Source organism: Neofelis nebulosa, chromosome 7, assembly GCF_028018385.1.
Source record: "Neofelis nebulosa isolate mNeoNeb1 chromosome 7, mNeoNeb1.pri, whole genome shotgun sequence".
In the NCBI taxonomy this organism is placed as follows: domain Eukaryota; kingdom Metazoa; phylum Chordata; class Mammalia; order Carnivora; family Felidae; genus Neofelis; species Neofelis nebulosa.
The window spans coordinates 147,785,414-147,804,740 of record NC_080788.1 but is presented as its reverse complement, the minus strand read 5'-3'; the positions used below and the strand labels follow the sequence as shown (position 1 = coordinate 147,804,740).

The 19,327-nt window shown below is 58.6% G+C and overlaps 1 protein-coding gene across 11 annotated transcripts; it reads right to left on the bottom strand.

The window, feature by feature from the left end:
- Positions 1–1,504: 1,504 nt before the first annotated feature.
- Positions 1,505–18,710, bottom strand: TEX22 (testis expressed 22). Of its 11 annotated transcripts, XM_058740524.1 has the most exons (6): positions 18,380–18,710; positions 9,469–9,596; positions 9,133–9,246; positions 6,227–6,355; positions 2,487–2,610; positions 1,505–1,884 (listed from the first exon to the last, which is right to left on the bottom strand). In XM_058740524.1, exons 1-6 carry the CDS (start codon positions 18,542–18,544, stop codon positions 1,732–1,734), a joined length of 813 nt encoding a protein of 270 aa, XP_058596507.1. In that variant the 5' UTR covers positions 18,545–18,710; the 3' UTR covers positions 1,505–1,731. The 11 variants fall into 11 exon arrangements, 5 of the variants coding, with proteins under 5 accessions (XP_058596507.1, XP_058596508.1, XP_058596511.1 ...); XM_058740525.1 differs by lacking the exons at positions 9,133–9,246; positions 9,469–9,596 and adding an exon at positions 5,869–6,032 and having other exon boundaries at positions 18,380–18,696; XR_009264869.1 differs by lacking the exons at positions 1,505–1,884; positions 9,133–9,246; positions 9,469–9,596 and adding exons at positions 3,049–3,183; positions 5,877–6,032 and having other exon boundaries at positions 1,975–2,610; positions 18,380–18,691.
- Between the last annotated feature and the right edge of the window lie 617 nt (positions 18,711–19,327).

Genomic DNA, 19,327 nt, shown 5'->3' with positions numbered 1-19,327 from the left:
TGCTGCACACCTCCCTTCCGGGCCTGGCTCTCTCCACCCACCCCAGGGGGGGTCTTTGTGTCTGCCCTCACTGCCCAGCCCCCATGGCCACGCTTGGACACTGGTGGTGCCCCCATCCACATGGGCAAGTTCCCCAGCTGGTGCGGCCTCCCTGAACTGTGGCCTCATGAAAAGGCCAAGCCCAGCCTGCCGCCCATGAGGTTGGGGAGGTGGGCCCTGAGGCTGGAAGGACCGCCTCTGTGTGGAACAAGGTACCTGCTTCTCTTTCTCAGCCCCCCTCAGGACCCTAACTGGGCACGTGTGTGCTTGTCACTTAAGGTCCAAGGATTGTGGAGGATGCAAGGCTGGTGGGCCCAGCCTGAAAGAGCATGAGGGGGAGGGGGTGGCATCCCAGGGGGAGAGAAGCAGGTGTCCCAGCCGAAGTTTGGAGCCAGGAGCGACATCACTCTTGAGGGGCAAGGAAAAGGAAGTATCTGGTCTCCGGCTTGGTGGTCTGAGCAACATTGTGTGTTCCTGCCCTTTACGCAGCAGGGGCAGGTCTGTGGCTAGAGGGGGTGCAGTTTAGTTGAGGGACCCCCCCCCCCCCCCCGCCCAGGCTAAGCACAGGTCTCCGCAGCAGTGGGAGCGGCAGGGACAGAGCCATATAGGAACCCACCCCATAGGGTCCCTGCAGGGGACTAGGAAGGTGGGCAGGAGCCCAGAGCCAGGTGGGGTTCCAAGGAGGGTAGTGCAGCCCAGGGCTCCAGAAGAGGAAATGCCCACTCACTCTCTGAGGAAGTTAGCCAGGAGGGCAGCCGAGGGGCAGGGGGTTTATGGTAGCTGGAGGAGGGGGGAAGGAGGAGTTCAGGTGCAGGACTCAGGGCAAACACGCTGAGGTGGTTTCCCCAAACGTGACCGGGGAGGTGGTCGTGGAGTGGCGTCCCTCCCCCACCATAGGCCCCCTTCCCGACGCCCTAGCCTGAACCTCCTCATCTGGACGGCGAAGCCGCGTCGTGAAATCTTCCAATACGGAACAAATTGGCCAAAAAGTCGCAACTACCAAAAAGTGCCCAGCTGGCCACTGGGGGTGGAGAGAGCCCAAAACGTCCATCATGTCTTGTAAAGTGCCTGCCTCTGCCTCGGTCCCAGACACAGGAAGGGCTTCATCCTGAGCACCGAGACCCTGCCCCAGCTGGGAAGGCGGACACTGACCTCCCTGCAAGGGGACAAGGGTGGGGAGGTGCTGCTGGGGATGGGCAGGCAGGGCACCTCGCGTGGGAGGCAGGGCCACCAGAGGCCAGCATCTCAGGGAAGCCGTCGGGATCCTGAGCTTCCCCACAAAAGGTAAGGATACGCCCCTCACAGAGCGGAGTGGCATTTAAGAAGACCTCAGGAGACACCACCGAGCCCCTGCCAGCTTCCACGCGGCTTTCTCCTCTTTCCAGACTAACATCCGGCGCCCTGCCCTAAACCAGCCCTGAGGCGGTCGACAGATCCCGGGTAAATTGCAGAAATTCAATGTCAATTGCAGAAATTCAATGAATTCATCCATTAGTTAGCAGTGCAAACAGACATTCACAGGGATGTCCTGTGCGGCTAAGTCCACACATCCAACAACAGAGAAGCTGGAAGAGAGAGGGAGGAGGCGAGGGGCCAGCGCAAACCCCGTAGAGAACGCTCCTGAAGCAGAAGACGACTCCCCAGGAGTGCCACCAGTCACGAACGAACATGAGAGGAACGTGCGATCACTGATCAGAAGCCCAAGTCGTGGATGACAAAACAGCAGACTGGAAGCAAGATTAACGCTGAGGACACTCGCGTCCTCACAATCACAGCATTCTGGACTGAGTGAAACAGCACGGGGCACGACGTCAGATTACCGACGGGGCAAAGGCTGGAGACCATCTGCGGGCAAGACAAAGCAACGGAAACAAGAATTTATTTGTTCGACGGTTACTTGTGGAACGTCTGCTTGGTGCCACAGTTTAGATGGGCGGCGGGGGGGGGGGGGGGGGGCGGGGGGCAGGGGGTAAGGAGACACGACCTCTGCCCTCGGGCAGCACACAGCCCAGTGGGGAGGAAGGCAGGGATGATAATACACGATGAGGTCACATGTCCTGAAGAGGGTGGGGGGGACAATTGTTGAGAGAGGTCAGGACGTTGGGAAGGAGGGACCCTCAGTCCTGTGCACGTGCGGCACCCCTCAGGGCCCACGGGGCACGGGCTTCGCCACTGGAGGGCTCGGAGTGACCTTTCTTCGGGGGACCCCTGGCGGTGGCACCCGGTGGGGGCTGAGAAGATGCAGAGGCTCCAGTGGCAGAGGGCTCGGAGGGGGCGCAGAGATCGGTGTCCCGGAGTGACAAGGGGCCTGCAGGCCGTGCTCAGCAGGATCCGCACTGAGGCCTACCGTGCCTGAACCCGGCCGTCAGGGGTCAGTAGAACTGCTTATCGGGAAGCACAGATCGCAGACACAGCAGACACGGACAGAAAGCCAGGTTGACCCTCACTTCTGCAGTGACACTCAGAGCGGGAAGACCCAGCCCTGAGGGAAAGACGGTGTCACCCAAGACAGGAAGGGTCCCCGGCCAGCTCTGGTGTGGGTCCAAGGGCCTCAGGAAAACCTCTGTAAACCTAGAAGAATCCAAGAAATAAGGGTCTTCAGACACATAAACCCGGACCTTAAATGCAGTCAATGAGGACAGAACCCAAACAAAGCCCGAGTGGCCACGTGGGGGTGGTGAGCTCAGGCCGGTGTAGACCTGAGACCCCCGCCAGCCCCCAGTGGGGGCAGGGCCCGCTCCGCAGCCCTGGAAGTCAGACATCAGCCAGCGCTGTCTGAGGGGAGCCCGCTGCCAAAGCCACGTGACGCTAGCTCTTGATTTTTGCAATTTCTAAAAATAAACTTAGGAGAAGCTTTTAAACTTGGGGTGAAGACGCATCTAATTCAGCAATCATGTTTTCCCTTTAAATTAATTTTTTTTTTAATCTTCAAGGGGGAGCTCTCTACTTTATTCCCACGTGCCCTCTGCCCTCTGCCTAGGCCTCTAGAAACCCCCGGGTGACCTTCACCTGACATCAATGGCCTTATCTTGATGAAATCGTGGGGGAGATTTTAAAACTTCATTCTCAGGTTGTTCAACAGTGAACACACGTGCTCTTGCAAGGCCAACGAAGTCCTTTTTCTCAGCAGGGGCAATGCTGGCCCTGGGAGGACACGAACAACACGTCCCAGGCACACAGCAGTTCTGGGGCGCTGCAAGTTCCCCCCATCCCACCTGGCACGTCCACAGCAGCCTCTGCTCTCTGTCCCAAGCTGGCCTGCCTCGTGAGCACAGACAGGTGCTAGGACACCATGCGGTCAGCACGGGCAAGCCTGCGTGTGGGACACTGTCCCCCCCTGCCGCCAGAGCACCCCAATGCCCTCAGCCCAGGGATGTCTCCAAAGGTCTTCCCTAACTCAGAGGTGTTCCCTGATGGGCCACCACCTGGGGGTTCCCCGTGAGTCCTGGGAGGGACGCGTTGTCGCTACTGGAGCTGGAAGAGACACCCGCCTGGCTGAAAGGAAGGGAAGGAGCCGGTAAGAGTGAACATACGGTGGGGAGCACTGCGGTGTCCCTCAGGGGGGCCCGGGGGATGCCCTCACCAGACGGATGCCGCCCCAGGACTCTCCCTCCCCGCTCATCCTACTGCCGTGCACCATCTGCCGGATAGACCCCCCCCCCCCCCCAGCCTCCCAGGGACTCTCGGCCTGGCCACTGTGGACACCTGGGGCCCCGTCATTCTTGGTTGCAGGGGGGTTCTGTGCTCTGCGGGATTGAAACAGCACTCCGGTTGTGCCCACTCGATGCCAGGGCCGCCTGTGGGAAGCAGAGCGGCCCCCACAAGATGTCCGCGTCCTCACCCTGAACCAGCGCGCGTGCCTGTCCGCGTCCTCGCCTTGAACCTGCGTATGCCAGGTTCCACGGAGCGGGGTGGTGGAGGGGGGGCTGGGACTGCCAAGCCAGGACTTCAGAGTAGCTGCAGGACCAGGGGCCCGACATCAGCACGGGGGCCTGAAGTTGGAAGACGTAGAAGCCCCCGAGAAGACGTGCGGCAGGGACAGAGGGACGCTACGCTGCTGGCTTTGAAGGTGGAGGAAAGGGCCACAGGCCAAGGGTTGCAGGCAGCTTCTAGAAGCTGCAAAAGGCCAGACAGATTCTCTCCAAGACCTCCGGAAGGGAAGGCAGCCCTGCCCGCACCCAGGCTGAGATCTGCTTTGGCCTCTGCAGACCTCACAGTCCCTGTGTCTGCTTGAGGACGTGAAGCCTGTGGCCGTCTGTTAGGGCGGCCGTAGGAACCAACGGTCCCGGTGACAGCAAAACCGTCTGCAGGTGGTGAGTGACCCCTGTCCTGGGCCCCGCTCTCCTGGGGAAGGTCCCCACCTGCCCCGCCGCCCAACCTCTCTGCTCCACCGCTGTGGTGGGGAGTGTGGGGTGCCTGGCTCCCAGCTGGGGAGACCTCATGCAGGGGAGAGGCCCTGACACCACCTGGAAGGCAAAGGGCTGGCTCTTCCAGCATCCTGGACCCACCACCCGCTGACTGCAGCCTTGAGAGGCTCCAGGCAAGACCTGAACTGGTAGCTCAGCCCAGTGAACCGCTGGATCTCTAGTGACAACATGGGAGTCCTTTAAAGTCACTGGGTGACAAAGAACATCAAAGTACGTGTCACTATGTCCTAGCCGTTGACACTTTAGCTCCCACTCTGGACCGTGAGCACTGGTGGGGGTGGGGGGTCTTCCTGCCCAGCATGGAGCCTGGCGCCTGACACCCACCCCCCACTACGTCATCGGAGGTCCCTAGGGAGGAGGGGGAGGGGATCACGATGTCCCCCAGGCCCTGCCTCGACCTCACCCCAGGGTCCTGTGGGGCAGCAGCATCTGGGAGGACGGAGCCCAGGCCTGGGGTTCTTCACCTCATCTTGTCCACAGTTCCCTCCCCCCAGCTGCCCCCACACGGAAGCCCGGTCAGCCCGAGAGTCCATCACCAAATCCAGGGGATGGTGCCCGCCGCCCACTGTTGTCTGTCCAGTGCCCCCGAGGGCTGGGAGCCTGCGGTCACCTCCCTCCTTCCTGCCCTCTCCAGCTTGATCTCTCCAAATGTGGTTCTGCCTCGTCACCCCCGGCTCAGGACTCCCCACCCCCGCCCCCAACCTCCAGAAGCAGACACCATGGACCACAGTGGGTCCAGGGCCAGCTCTTCATGGTTACCCTGGGCCCTCTGCCCACCAAGCACTGTATGGAGGTGGGGAGGCACCACCTCCTCCAGGAAGCCTCCCTCTGTGTTCAGCACCCTGTCCGTGTTCTGCTCCCCCAGGGTTATGTGTGCCCCTTTGGGCCTTCCGGGGGAACAGGGCCCAACATAAGACCTGGTGTCCCCAAACTGGGTGGCATCAGTACCCAGCAGTTCATGACATTAAATGCCACCCTCCTGGAGGACAGGGCTGGGCAGAGGACTTGGTCATGACCAGGCTCTGTACGTGGGGCCTGTGAGGGCAACATGCCCCACTGCACATCCCAACCCCCCTTGCCCTGGAGCCACTCGCAGCTGCTTGACCCCAGGAAGGTGTGGGGGGCTATCCTGGAAGGCCCCACTCTGCCCTGTCCCCCAGGCTCCTCCCGGTGGCCTCCTGGAGGCTGGGCTGGGGCAAGGCACCCCTCCCACAGATGGCCTCCAAGGCCTCGGGCAGCCAGAGGGTCCAGGAGGACCTGTTCTCCCATCTGAAGACTCATGAGCCCCTGGTGGGGTGTGAAGAGAGCTCAGCCGCCGGCACCCCCCTCCCTGTGCCCCCCAGGAAAAGCGCTGAAAGACAGACACTGGGCTGAGACACCGGGCTCTTAGGAGGGCGGTGACCTCGAGACCTGCGCCTCCAAAGTCACGGTCTGCCAGAAGGGCGCGCTCGGGGCCAGGAAGGCTTGGAAGGCGTTGGCGGCCTCGGAGGGCCTCGGAGGGTGGGGGAGGAGCACGTCCTTGTCCACGTCCTCGGACACCAGCTGGGCCACGAGCCGCGAGAGGTCCTGAGGGCAACCGCGGGGTCAGGGGGCGGGGCGAGCCGGGGAGAGGAGTCGCTGGGCAGGGGCTGTCTCCCGCCACGCGCCGCCCGCCCCCTGCAGTCCCCTCCTCATCGCCGCCCCGCGCCTCCCGCCCCCTCCCGTCCCCCCGCCCCGCCGCCGCCGCCCCGCGCCCCCCCCCCCCCGCCCGCCCCGCACACCCTGGAGTGGGAGGGGGGCCCGGCGGTCCCCGGCCTCTCCCGGCCGCCCTGCACGGCCAGTCGCCGGCGCTCGTCGATGCTGACGCTCCAGCGGTGGCTCGGGCGCCCGCTCTCCGCCGGCTGGCACACCTGCGGGGACACGGAGGCGGTGGGCGCGGGCCACACCTGCGGGCCGCCGACCCTCTGCCCCTCACCTCGCGCGCCCGAGGTGCAGTCTGCTCGCTCCTCCCCGGGCTCGGGCTCAGCCTCCGGGTGTCCCGCGCTGCGGCCTCAGGCCCCGTGGCCCAAGGCGGCTCTGCGCCTGGGGCCCCGGCCCCACCACCTGCCTGCTTTCCTGCTCGAGGGTAGGCCCCTGGACCGCGAAGTCCGCACAGCCAAGGCCCCGGCCCTCCCCACTGGTGCCTGGAGGTGGGAGGTTGGGGGGGGGCCTCCCCAGCTGGCCCGCGGGAGCCTCAGGAGAGATGGGACCCACAGGTGGGCCGCTGCGTCTCAAGTCCCTCTGGAGTGATAAGGAGAGACTGGGGGACAGGAAAGAGCCCCCCCCCCCCCCCCCCCCGTTCTGGAAGAGGAAGACGGAGTGTGGGAAAGAACCACTCAGACAGCAAGCGTAGCTCGGCGCAAATGTGGCGTGGCTCAGACAGGTGGTGCTGCCCCTCCCTCCCTGTGGCCACAGCACTTTGGCGGTTCCTGCTAGGGTCTGCTGCCCCAGGATGGGGGTGGGGGGGGGCAGGTCCGCAGCAGAGCACCTGCTCTGAGGATGCCTGCGTGCTCCAGGGCGCCCCTTGGGTCCCCACCACCGGCTGTGAGCGCAGCGCCCCCAGGGGGACCCCTGACACTGGGAGGCGAGCAGAGGACACACAGGTCCTGCTGAGCTCAGACCCCCGAGTGGAGAGCGAGGGTTCGCGCTGTGGATCAAGGAAATCGTTACAGAGCGTCGTTAAGGCAAATGTGACTGATAATCAGGACTGGCAAGATGCCAAAAACCCGGCACCTGGGGGCTCAGTCGGTTAAGCGTCCAACTCTTGGTTTGGGCTCAGGTCACGATCTCACAATTCGTGGGATGGAGTCCCAAGTCGGGCTCTGTGCTGACAGTGGGGAGTCTGCTTGGGATTCTCTCTCTCCCTCTCTGCCCCTTCTCTGCACACACGTGCATGTGTGCACGCTCTCTTTCTCTCTCAAAATAAATAAACGTAAAAGAAAAAAAGATTAAAAAAACAAAAACGAAGAGATCATAACTAGGTAACAAATCACGAGGAAACTGGATCATCCGTGTAGGCCAACATCCAGTGAATCAAAGGTCCGGGAGGAGGGTGCCACAAGAATGGGTGCACGCACGCACTTCCAGAGTCGAGAGGAACGGAGCTCCAGGCTGGAAGGGCTCACACAGGACGAGAGGAGACAGACCTGCACCAGGGGTAGAGCTGTGCCATCAGAACAGCGGCAGTGGAGGAAGAGCTCAGAAAGTCGCAGAGACTGAAAGGCAGGGCACATACAAAGGACCTGAGGTCCGCACCGTCTAGGGCACTGGGCAGCAACACTAGAGTTTAGAGGCAATACGACAATGCCTCACAAATCCTGAAAGGAGGATTTCCCACTGAGAAATGCCATGCAAGTGTGGAGGCAGAATAAAGACAGTTTAACAACTTTATAGTCGAGGACTCAAACGTCTTCTGGACCCTTCTGGGCAGCTGTCAGATGAGGCAGTCCACCGAAACAAGGGAGCAAACCAGTGAGTGGGGAGTCTGAGGGCCCAGGAACAGGGGTCCTGCAGAGGAGGGGCTGGCGGGGCACCCCAGACGAGCAGCCTCCCCTGGGAACAGAGCTGGCCTCCGGACTTCCCCCAAGCGCGGCCTGTGGGACTCCGGAGCGGCCACGGGCAGTTGTCCACATGCCTGGGGCTCTGAGGAGGAGTGAGCTTCATTAGCACAGGCACAGCAGCTTCTGGATGTGGCTGGGGTCCCCAAGGAGAGTGTGCATAGTGAGGACAGGATCCCCAATCCTGGAATCACAATTCAGGGAGGCCAATTCTCAGGTCATGGGTAGCACTGGGAGGGACAGAGGGAGACAGCACTACGCAGCCACCCTGAGGGGCCCTGCCTGATGTGTCAGGGTATTTGTGGGAAGTATCCAGCGCTGGGGGAATTTCGGGAAAGGACTAATAACCTGTGCGTAGCAGATGAGGGGTGTGTGTGCCACGATTAACTCCAGGGAGAAACAAAGCACTGTGTGTGTGTGTGTGTGTGTGTGTGTACCTGCTGGTCATGGTGCTCTGTGCTCAGTGGATGTGCTACGTGGGCGAAGCCCACATAGTTACTGGACAGCAAACACTGCAAGCGGATTTAGGGAAAAAGCCTGAAACCATATAGTGGGGGCAGGTGGGGGCGGTGCCGCACCCTCAGTCTCTGGGAGGCAACAGAATCAGAAAGTGAGGAAGCGAGAAGCAGCAGTGTCCGCATGCTCGTTAAAGCTGTGGGAGCAGCCACGAGAGCTGGAAGAGTGGGTGCAGGGCAGTGCCCCTTGCGACCCCAAGAGCTGGGGCAGGGCTCTTGTTCCAAATTACGTGTGCGTGTGCGTTAATAAAAGCAGCACAAAATCTTAAAAATAAAGACTTCAGTAATTAAGATGAGCGATCTGATAGTCACGGAACACGCGCACACGACTTTGACCCACAGAGAGCCACGCACGCTCTCACCCAACAAGTGGAGCACCGCACACATCAGCCTGGTTTCAGGCCACCGACAAAGCAGATGCGCCAGCACGGGACTCGTTAGGGTCACAGTAGGCGAGCGCAAAGCCACACAACGCAATTAACAATTAATGGCAGAGGCATATTGGCGTGGGCTTTCCAAAACACCCTTCTCATCCACCCGAGTGAAAAGGAAACTCCGTACTATATGCCAACTCACTTAGAAACGAGCAAGGATCCAGGGTGCACTCCTGTCCTGTGAAGATGAAGTTTTAAATGCTGGAAAGTTAGAAAAAAGCCACAGACCAGATTGCAAAGCAGAAAATTCAAGAAGCTAGGAAAAGAACAACAAAAGAAATTCACTGCAAGTTAAAGGCAGAAGGAGCAAAGATTAATGAATAAGTCCACAGGGGACAATTATCACCAGTTGGCTTTTTGAAAACCCAGCAGGACAGAACGACTGGAGTCCCCCCGGCCCCAGGCACGGTCCCCGTCATGTCGGCCCATCTCCTCCTGCCACGAACTGTAAGTCCACGTACTTCAGACGCTCTCCTACCCAGTTCTGGACACAGCTCTCCTGCTGCTGTGAAGCGCCTCTCTGTGCACTCTGGTTGGGAATGTCATACGTGCCACAGGCATTCCTTCCAGACGTCTTAGAATGTGTGTCTTTGAAGCCTTGAAAAACTGCAGTCAGATTTGTCAGGATTTCCCCTCGTGGGTTCTGTGCGTGGCCCCAGGGAGGAATTTCCCACTGAGAGATTCTTTTTTTTTTTTTTTTTTTAATTTTTAATGTTTATTTACTTTTGAGAGAGAGAGAGAGAGAGAGAGAGAGAGAGAGAGGGCTGGGGAGGGGCAGAGAAAGAGGGAACACAGAATCCGAAGCAGGCTCCAGGCTCTGAGCGGTCAGCACAGAGCCCAATGTGGGGCTCGAACTCACGTGATCCTTAAGATCAGGACCTGAGCTAAAGTCAGATACCCAACCGACTGAGCCACCCAGGCGCCCCTCCGTGAGATTCTGACAATGCTCTCACACACCCTCGTGGCACATCCGTGGTTTGGTCCTGACACTTGGTGTGCGTTTGAGGACACGTGAGGAGTCTACCTTACGATCTCCAATATGGGCAGCCAGTTACCCCGACACCATTCGTGGGAAAGTCCGTTTCCTCACTGTTCTGCAATCCGTGCGAAGCACAGATCAAATCCCCGGACTTACACAGGGGCCCGTTTCCAGACTATTGGCACCGGATCGTGGACCACTCGCGCGGTCTGTCTGTCCCAACGCCGTACAATTTTAATTGCTGGAGCTTAGAGCAGACAAGCGGTGCCTGCTCTTCTGTTTCAAAATTCGTGTCTGGTTTCTTTTCCAAGTAAATTTGCAAAAAAAATCTTTATTTTTTTCAAATAGTATCTTTACTATGCAGTGATGTATGCACATTTCTGAACCCTGAATAAAGGAAGCCACGCTGCACACATACGGCACCACTTGCTTCCTTCACTCACGAGCATGTCTGCCGGGTCACCCTGCTGCCACGTGGAGAGGCACCCACCCGCTCTAACTCCAGGCCGAAAGGCAGTTTGGCACCGAAGCAGGCCACGAACAGATGGGAGACTGTGCGTGGGAGGTCCCCATCCCACTTGGCTGGAACGTTCCCACGTTTCTCTCCATGCACATTCATGCGCACATCGAGGGACCGGGTTGTTTTTAATCCATCTGACAATGGCTGCCTTGTGAGCGGGGCGTCTGGTCTCCGTGCGTCCATCGACCGGACCGACGTCGGCGATTACACCTGCTGCGGGACCTCATGCTTTGTCTTGTCCCTTCCTCGGTGTACTCGCCGCCCACACGCAAACTCACCGAACCCTAAGCTAACGGACGGCCCCTCGGGGGGACACCGGAGGGCCTTTCAAATACACAGCGCCACTTGCAGACGCCGTCCTGACACTCGCGCCATCATGGGCGCACACCCGCCCACCCCGAGTCTCTTGCTTCTTGGCACCCCCTCCCGTCTGAGATCACCTTCCTGCTCTGTGAGCTCTGTCCTTCACAACCGGGGTGAGGTCCTGCTGGGGCAGATTTGTTTTCTCTTATTTTGCCTACCCTTTTATTTATTTATTTTCCCCTCTTCTTAAAAGATTACTTTTGCTGGGCACGAAATTCCAGATTGACGGTTATGTGCTCCGCCGAGTCAAGCTTCTATATTGTTAATGCCAGGCTGTCACTCCCTTCCAGACCCTGTCTCCTCTTTGATCGTTCCTGACATCTTACCTTTGCCCCTGGTGCCCTGCAGCCGCACTATGGCGGTTCTTGGTATAGACTCCCCTCATTTCTCCTGCTCTTGGTTTGCTGGGCACGTGACTACGTTAGACTGCCCGTGTTAGCCAGCCTCCACGGTGGCATCCAGAGATTTGTGCCCCTGGTGCTCAGGCCCTGTGTCCTCCCTGCCACGTTACGTAGTGGTGACCTTGTATCCAATAGGAAGTTGTAGACACGATGGAGTGTGAGTCCAAGGCAGTCCTAAGACACTGAAGCTTCCTCCTTGTTCTACTCCTGAACCATCCACTCCGGGGGAAGCCAGCCTTGGGACACGAGGACTCGAGCAGCCCCAGGAAGAGGGCACATGGTGAGGAGCTGAGACCTCCTGCCCACGGCCAGCACCGACTCACCAGCCATGCGAATGAGCCACTGTGGAAGTGGATTCTCCAGGCTTATTCAACTTTCAGATGACTATGGCTCTGACGTCTTGCCTGTAACCAGAGCCAAAGCCACCCAGCTAAGCAGTTCCCAAGTCCCTGACCTATAGAAACTGGGACAAACATGTTTATTGTTGTTTTAAGCTGCTAAGTCTTAGGGACACTTGTTACACAGCAACAGGTAACTAAAACATGAATGGAAACATAGATACACTTAGGGTAAAATTTTCAAGATTCATGGAAAGTTTTTTTTTGTTTTTTTTTTGTTTTTTTAATAGTATTGCACTGAATTAGTTACTTTGGGGGAACGTGACAGGTTCAAAACATTAACTCTTCCCATCAAATAAGGTGGTAAAGCTTCCCGTTAGGTATCCTCTGTGCTACTCAGTCTCGTGCCACAGTATTCATCCCAAGAACAGACTCATTCTCAGGGGCTTTGCAGTTTCTGTTGTTAAAGGGAATGCATCCTTTTTCCCACTTACATTTTCTGGTTGGTTATCTTTAGTATGTGGAAAAACCATTAAGTTTTCGACGGAGATCATGTATCCAAGCTTCCTCTTTTACTAGTGGCCTTTTTTCTTAAGGGGCTTGCACGGATTTCCTAGATAGACAATGGATTAGCTGCAAAGAGTGACCGTTTCATCTTTTCTTTTCAGGTATTTATGGCTTTCATTTGCCTGACTTCCATACAGGCCGGGTTCCCGGTGTGTCCATCGTCATGGTGATGCCCTGCGTTCCTGCCTGCTGCCCGCGCCTGTGAGAAACACTTCTGGTGAAGACCACCCAGGGCTCTTGATAGCCGTGCTTTATCGGGTTATAGACCTGTCCACCTCTCCTTACCTTACTAAGAATCAGCAGCTTTTCCCCGCGTACTCATTACACTTCAATTTTACAAAATTGTTTTTAATGGTCATATTTGTTTTGTTTTAAAGAAAACGTACTGGAATTTATTTTTCAGTATCTACTGAAGTAATCACACGGTCTTCCTTCTCGCTTAACGTAGACCATTTTACCAAATGGGTTTCTAAATTCCTTTGTCCTTGGGGTACGGTATTTTTTGTACATACACAACTGTATTTACTCAATACGTAGTCATCTTGCACCTACTCTGCCGCCCCCCTCCCCCCACACCATCCTAGGCACTGGGCGCAGGGCTGTGAGGACACAAAGTCCCTGGTCTCCTGGAGGGTGGAAGCCTGGGAGGCACCATGGTCACGAAGTTGGTCTTTCCGACGCTGCTGGGTTTACCTGCCCCGCATTCAGGAGCTCTCCACCTGCGCCAGAGTCAGGCGGGCCCATCACTCCCGCCTGCCCTAGCCCCAGCCCTGCTCTCCCGCGGCACTGGTGTCAGGGTGCAGCCTGCTCTGTACGCACAAGTGGCTTCTACGCTCTCAACCTCACCGCCAGGGAGAGCTCATTTCCTAATCGCTGGGGACTGCCCACCCTTACGCTCTTCATTTAGGGCATTTCTGGGACAGCTTTAGAATTCTCTTTGCCGTCTTCAGGTTTTTAAGAGTTAATTCGGGTCACGCAAATTCAGATGATCAGCTTTCACCTTTGCTTAATAACGCTGTGAGGTTTCACCGCTCACTGCCCTTCCCGCGAGCACTGCACCGCAGGCCTAGCTTTCCGCCGCCGCCCTCACTCCCTTTCAGCTGCATGCGGGTCTTTCTGGAAGGCTCCTCGGCTTCTCCTCTCCTCTCCCGCTTCCCACCTCTCTCTCTGATTTTCCAGGCGATTTCCTCAATTTCATATTCCAACCCTTCTGCCGAACATTTCAATTCTGTTGTTTATTTATTAAGAGCTCTGTATGATTTGCTGAAAGTGTATTTTTAAAAAAACAGAACCCTTGGGGCGCCTGGGTGGCTCAGTCGGTTAAGTGTCCGGCTTCGGCTCAGGTCACGATCTCGCGGTCCGCGGGTTCGAGACCCGCGTCGGGCTCTGGGCTGATGGCTCGGAGCCTGGAGCCTGCTTCCGATTCTGTGTCTCCCTCTCTCTCTGCCCCTCCCCCGTTCATGCTGTGTCTCTCTCTGTCTCAAAAATAAATAAACGTTAAAAAAAATTAAAAAAAAAATTAAAAAACAGAACCCTTTCCAAGTTATACGGAAGGGAGTGTCTCTCTTCCAGATCCCAGGGTTTCACTTGAACACTTTGAAAGCTTTCTGCTCCCCGAACCGCCTGGCCCTCGTGCCTTGGGAGTCCTTGCCAGCTGTTGCTTGCAGCTCGGCAGAAGGGGCACGGCCTGTCGGGCACGGCGTCAGCAGAGAGGTGACTGTGACCTCTGTCAGCTCTTGGTCACCTGCTGCCTCCCACTTTCCTCCTGGGCTGCTCCCGCCGCCCTGGGGCTCCGACCCAGGGGCGTCTCCTTCTCAAGCACCACTCTTGCCCTGTGTCAGGGCTTCGGGAGGGATGAGGGCGCTGTTACTTGTTGACTCCCTGAAGTCCAACGGGAGGAAAAGGCAATTCTCTGCTGTGTGCAGCGTGTCAGAGTTGGACGCTTGGCCGACGAGCCCGACACCCCAACCTTTCCCTTTCTTTCTGGCCTCTGGAGCTCCCGTCTCTGCAAGAAGCCCTCTGTTCTGACAACTGGGTTTCCGAGCAGGTTGCTGACGTCTGGCCTCCGTCCCTCGGGCCTCGCCCCTGGTGCCCCTGCCAGCTGCTGGGAGTCAGGGCAGGAAGGGCCCGGGGACAGCTCCTGTTATCTCCTGACCTCAGTGTCCAGTGCAGACTGGCCCCAGCCCCGCAGGGGCAGCTGGTGGGGCTCCAAGATCCAGGCAGCCTCGCTCCGTCTCTCTCCAGACCTTCTAGAACTTCCATCAGGCTCACGCTGCTCTCGAGCTCCCGCCCGCCTGCTGGTTACTTGCACGCTGCTCACCAGCACTTCCTTCCGGGGCCTTGAGCAGCTGCCTGTGCTCCCCTTTCTTCCTGTCTACGTTTTCTTCTTCTGTGTGGTAAATGACACACAGACATCATTTACGGCACACGGTGCAGCGTCGTGAAGCACATCCCGCCCGCCAGCACCGTCCGTCGCCACTCACTCCCCCCCCCCCCCCCCGCCTTTTTCCGTCTCCGGGAGTCTGGCCACTCTAGGGACCTCAAATCCGCTGCACGTGGATCATGCGGTGTCTGTGCTCCCGTGTCTGAAGCATAACGTCTTGCTGGTTCGTCCACATGGTAACATCTGGCTGGGTAACATTCCGTGGTAGTATACCTCGCATGCACCCGTGGACGGACACCCAGGCTGCTTCCGCCTCGTGGCAAGTATGAATCACGCCGCCGCGAACACGGGTGTGCTAGAGTCCCTGCTTTTCGGTTCTTTTGGATTCGTGCCCAGAGCGGGGCTTGCTGGATTCCAGGGTAGTTCTATGCCTCGTCTCGTGAGGGACTCCACACCGCTTCCACGGTGGCCGTGCCACTCCACACTCCCACCAGCATGCACAGGGCTCCGATCTCCCCACGATCTCGCCAGTACTCCTTTCTTTTCTTCTGGCGGTAGCCATCCTCGCGGGTGTGACGAGCTGTGTGCTGTGGTTTTCCTTTCCACTGCCGGCCCAGGGCTGATGATGTTGAGCGCTTTTTACATCTTTCTTGACCATCGGTATAACTTTGGAGAAATGTCCAGGCCCTCTGCCCATTTTTCCTTCAGGTTGTTGCTCCGTTTAGAGTTTCAGCAGTTCATTATGCACTCTGGACGTTCTAGACATTCATCCTTTATCAGATGTGTGCTTTGCCAATGTTCTCCCATTCCACAGGTTGACTTTTCCGTGTCCTCTGATGACCAAAAGGTTTTAATTTTGATGAAGCCTAATTTAGCTATTTTTACTTTTGTTGCTGGAGCTGCTGGCATCCAAGAAATCACTGCCAAGTCCACATGAAGCTTTCCCATCTTCTCCTAGGAGTTTTGCGGTTGTAGGTGTGTGACCCACTTTGAGTTAACTTTTGCATGTGGTGTTAGGCGACAGTCTGGGTTCATTCTTTCACTTGTGTAAACCCAGTGTTCCTGGTGCCGAGCAAGGACAAGACCGCCCCACCCATTCTCACCGAGTGTCATGGCTCATCCATCAGCCATCTCTGCCTTTGTTCCTGGTGTGCATTTTACCCCCCCTCAGCTTTGTCGGTTTTCCACATGTGGTCACGTGTAACCGTTGTTTCTTTCACGGCTCCGGGACTTTGAGGCTAGGTTAGAAAGGCCGTCCTACGCCCCTGGTGTTGGATGAGGCGTGGCTACAACTGTCTGTCTTCTGGAGAGCTACGCCACTGCCAAGCGTGATTCACCGTAAAGCCCATCTTCCCCACCGATTTGAGACACCATCTTAACCCTACACTAAGTGTCTGTGGGCATTTGAGTCAATTTCCAGACTTTCTAGTTGGTTCTGATAACCATGCATCACACGCCAGGACCCCACTGCTTTGATAACCAACACTTTGCAATATGATTTCACGTCTGCTAGGGCTGAACCTACTCTTGCTTATTTTTCCATTTGACCAGTTTGACGTACCGAAAAAGAGCAGGCAAAAATTTAGCATTATTTCAGTTTATCCGTTTTAGTAATCTCTACACCCAACACAGGGCTCGAACTCCCAACCCCAAGATGAAAACTTGCACGCTCCACTGACTGAGCCAGCCAGCACCCCAAACATTTAGCACGCTTATCGCTGATGATGCTGAAGTGTGAAATGTCTAAGGAGGCCTCTCAGTGCTGGTGTCTCCCTGCTGCCAGTTTCTCGGTGATGCTTTGGGGCGCTTTACAGCTTCTCTCAAACAGGTTCGCCTGTTTCCAGTTCAGCGTATTCCTTTTCCACTCGTTCATCTCCTACAGCCTGTCGATAAGCACGTGGGCTCTGCACACAGCTGTGTGTGTCCTCTCCGCTTGCCTGGGCCCCAGTCCGTTCTCCCGCACCGAACAGGCACAACCACACGTCGCCCCTGGTGCTGGTGTCACCTGGGACGCGATCACGTCCCTCTCGTTTGGCTGCAGGGCTAATTCTTCCAAGATGGCACAGGTCACCGCGAGGATGGTGACACAGCTATTGCTGGGGCTCTTCTGGGTCCTTTTTCCCCTAGCTGTCCTGCCCTTCTGCGGGATAGAGGTTTTCTTCAAATGTCTGGTACCCTCGGCCATTACTTCTATTTCACAGGGCACATGTGGACTAGGGCTCGGGGGCTGGGGCAGCGACCTGTTTCTGCTGCTTCCCATCTCACGGCCCGGAGCGGACCCTCCTTCTCTGCCCAAGCTGTGATCCGCCACCACAAGGTGACTCCTGTCGGCCAGCCCTCCCATCCTGTTCTGTTCGGTGGTCATTTCAGCGAGATTGTTGGGAAGCAGGCGTGCGTCAGCCGGCCCAGCCCTCGGGGAGAGGCTGGGTGGCGGCAGACCCTCCATCAGGGGAAGTCTCGTTAGACCTCGGTCCCAACTTGAGGTCAATGACCTCTTGTGGGCATGTCATTACCATGTGGGGCAACAGGGACCGTGCTGACCCCTGCGGATGAAGGCAGTTCTGTGGGGCTCGGGAGGGGATGACACAGGGATGAGAGGAGTGCTGAGGCTGACTGACGTCTGCCAGGTGGGAGGCTCCCTGGGAGGCTGGCATGGGAAGGTCTGGAGGAAGAGCACTCCGCACTGGGGGGAACAAAGAGAAGGGACACCCGGCAAGACATCGACACAGAGTAGCCCCTCAAGACCACAGTGGGCAGCTGACGTTCCCCAGGGGCTGAAGCAGAGGAGGGCAGCGGCAGGACAACGTGGGAGGCAGTGCCCCCAAACCAGAAAACTGGAGGTCTGCAGAGACGGATCTGTGCCCTCTTCTGGCCTCTGCCCAACTCCCTCTCCCCTGGCCACCTCCCGCCGGACGGTTCTTTCCCGCTCCCCTGCTGCCCCCTCGGCCCCTGCCCGCCCACCTCTCTGAACCTCACACTCGAGCGGTGGCCTCTGCCCAAGAGCTGCCAGTGTGCCCCTAAGCCCCCACTGCCTATTTGGGACGCAGGCTCCCGAGTCACGCCCTCCTTGTGACAGTGACACGTCTGTGTGTTTAAGTCCCGGACAGCCCATCCCGAGAGTCAGCCCCACACAGGGGGGTCTGCCTGCCTGCCCCCCAGGACCCTCACAGGCACTCGGGTGGGGGCCACGGCGGCAGCTCTGGGAGCCCGCTTCCCTTCTCCCGCCAACTTTTCATGTAAACCTTCGACAGCAAGTGCGCATGCACACAGACCCAAGTGCACAGCCTGACAGGCTCCTGCTCACCACACTGCCGAGCCAGTCACACCTGGGAAGCACCCTGCTGAGTCCGACCCTGGCGCACAGGCAGCCACACAGAACCTCCGGGGGGTCTGGCTCCTCTGCTCCTGAAGCACCCCCTGGGGCTGGGGCGGCAGCGCCCTGGCCCCCGTCATGGCTCCTGGAACCTGGCAGGCAGCTGCTCACCTGCTCGGCATGAGGTCGGGGACAGACAGATGCCTCCAGTTTGGGGCCATCACAGGCAGAGGCTCCAGCGACATTTTGATTACGGTTTGGGGACAAACCCCGCTGACTGCCTGCCTGCCTGGTCACAGGGTGGCTGTCGGGGGGCCGCCCTCTCGGCCCAGGGTGCGATGCTGGGGCGGACTGAGGCAGGCCCCTCCGACAAGCCCAGCAGAAACAGACAGTATGGTGGCCGCCCAGCGGACACCGTGTGCCTCCCATCAGGTGCGATTCGGCCCTCCGTGAGGCTTGAGGAGCCCCTTCTACCGCACGCTGCGACCAACCCACCTGCAAAGCCAGTTCTGGGGTCCCGCTTACCCAGTCCTGAGTCTGCAGTACCTGTTGCCCTCCGCTCTGGGCGCCGGGCTGGCCCCAAGCCGTGGTCGCACTCACAGGGGGAGGGGGCTGCCCAAGCTCTTGGGGCAGCGGCAGCCCCGACTTCTTCCCCAGCGAGGCATTAGCCAAATGCTTCCGGCTGTCCATGTCCAGCCCCTCGGCCAGCTTGTCTGCACCTCCCGGGCTCCCTGGGCCCCCAAGCAGATGGAGGAAGCGTCAGGCTCTGCTGGGCTCACCTTCCCACCACCAGCCAGACAGTGCTGGGCAGGCCTCAGGCTAGTGGGTGACCTGGGTCCCTCAGCTCCTCCTGCCATTCCCCCCCCCCCCCCCCCCACATGCTACTGGCTGGAGCAACTACAGTGCCCTGCCTGTCCCCTCTCCCGGCACCCAGGTTTCCCACCTTGGCTCCAGCCCAGTCGGGGGGTGGGGTACGTGCCCCCAGCCGACAGCCGACCTCTGGGGACCTACAGAGAAGGCCAGGAACGACCGCAGAACGAAGGGCCCCACAGCTCTCCCGGCCTCCTTCCTCCCACCCGCTGTGACCTCACCTTGACTCGGCCCCGGACCACACCCCAAGGCTGGCCCTCTCCCCTCCAGGGGCTCTGCGGGCACCACGGCACCACGGAGTGGGCTGAGGCGGGGGGATCAGGGCAGGAGTCAGAAGGGTACAGCGTAGAAGGTCGGGAGGGGGGACCATTAGGGAGGCAGCAGTCACTGGTGGAGGAGCAGGGTACGTGGGGGGGTGGGGGGGGAGCGAGGTGGGGGAGGGGCTGGGTACGCTGGGTGTAGGGGGCGGGGAAGGGTGGGGTGCGCTGGGGGTAGGGGACAGAGAGGGGCAGGGTACGTGGGGGGTAGCGAGGTGGGGGAGGGGCTGGGTACGCTGGGTGTAGGGGCCGAGGAAGGGTGGGGTACGCTGGGGGTAGGGAGGCG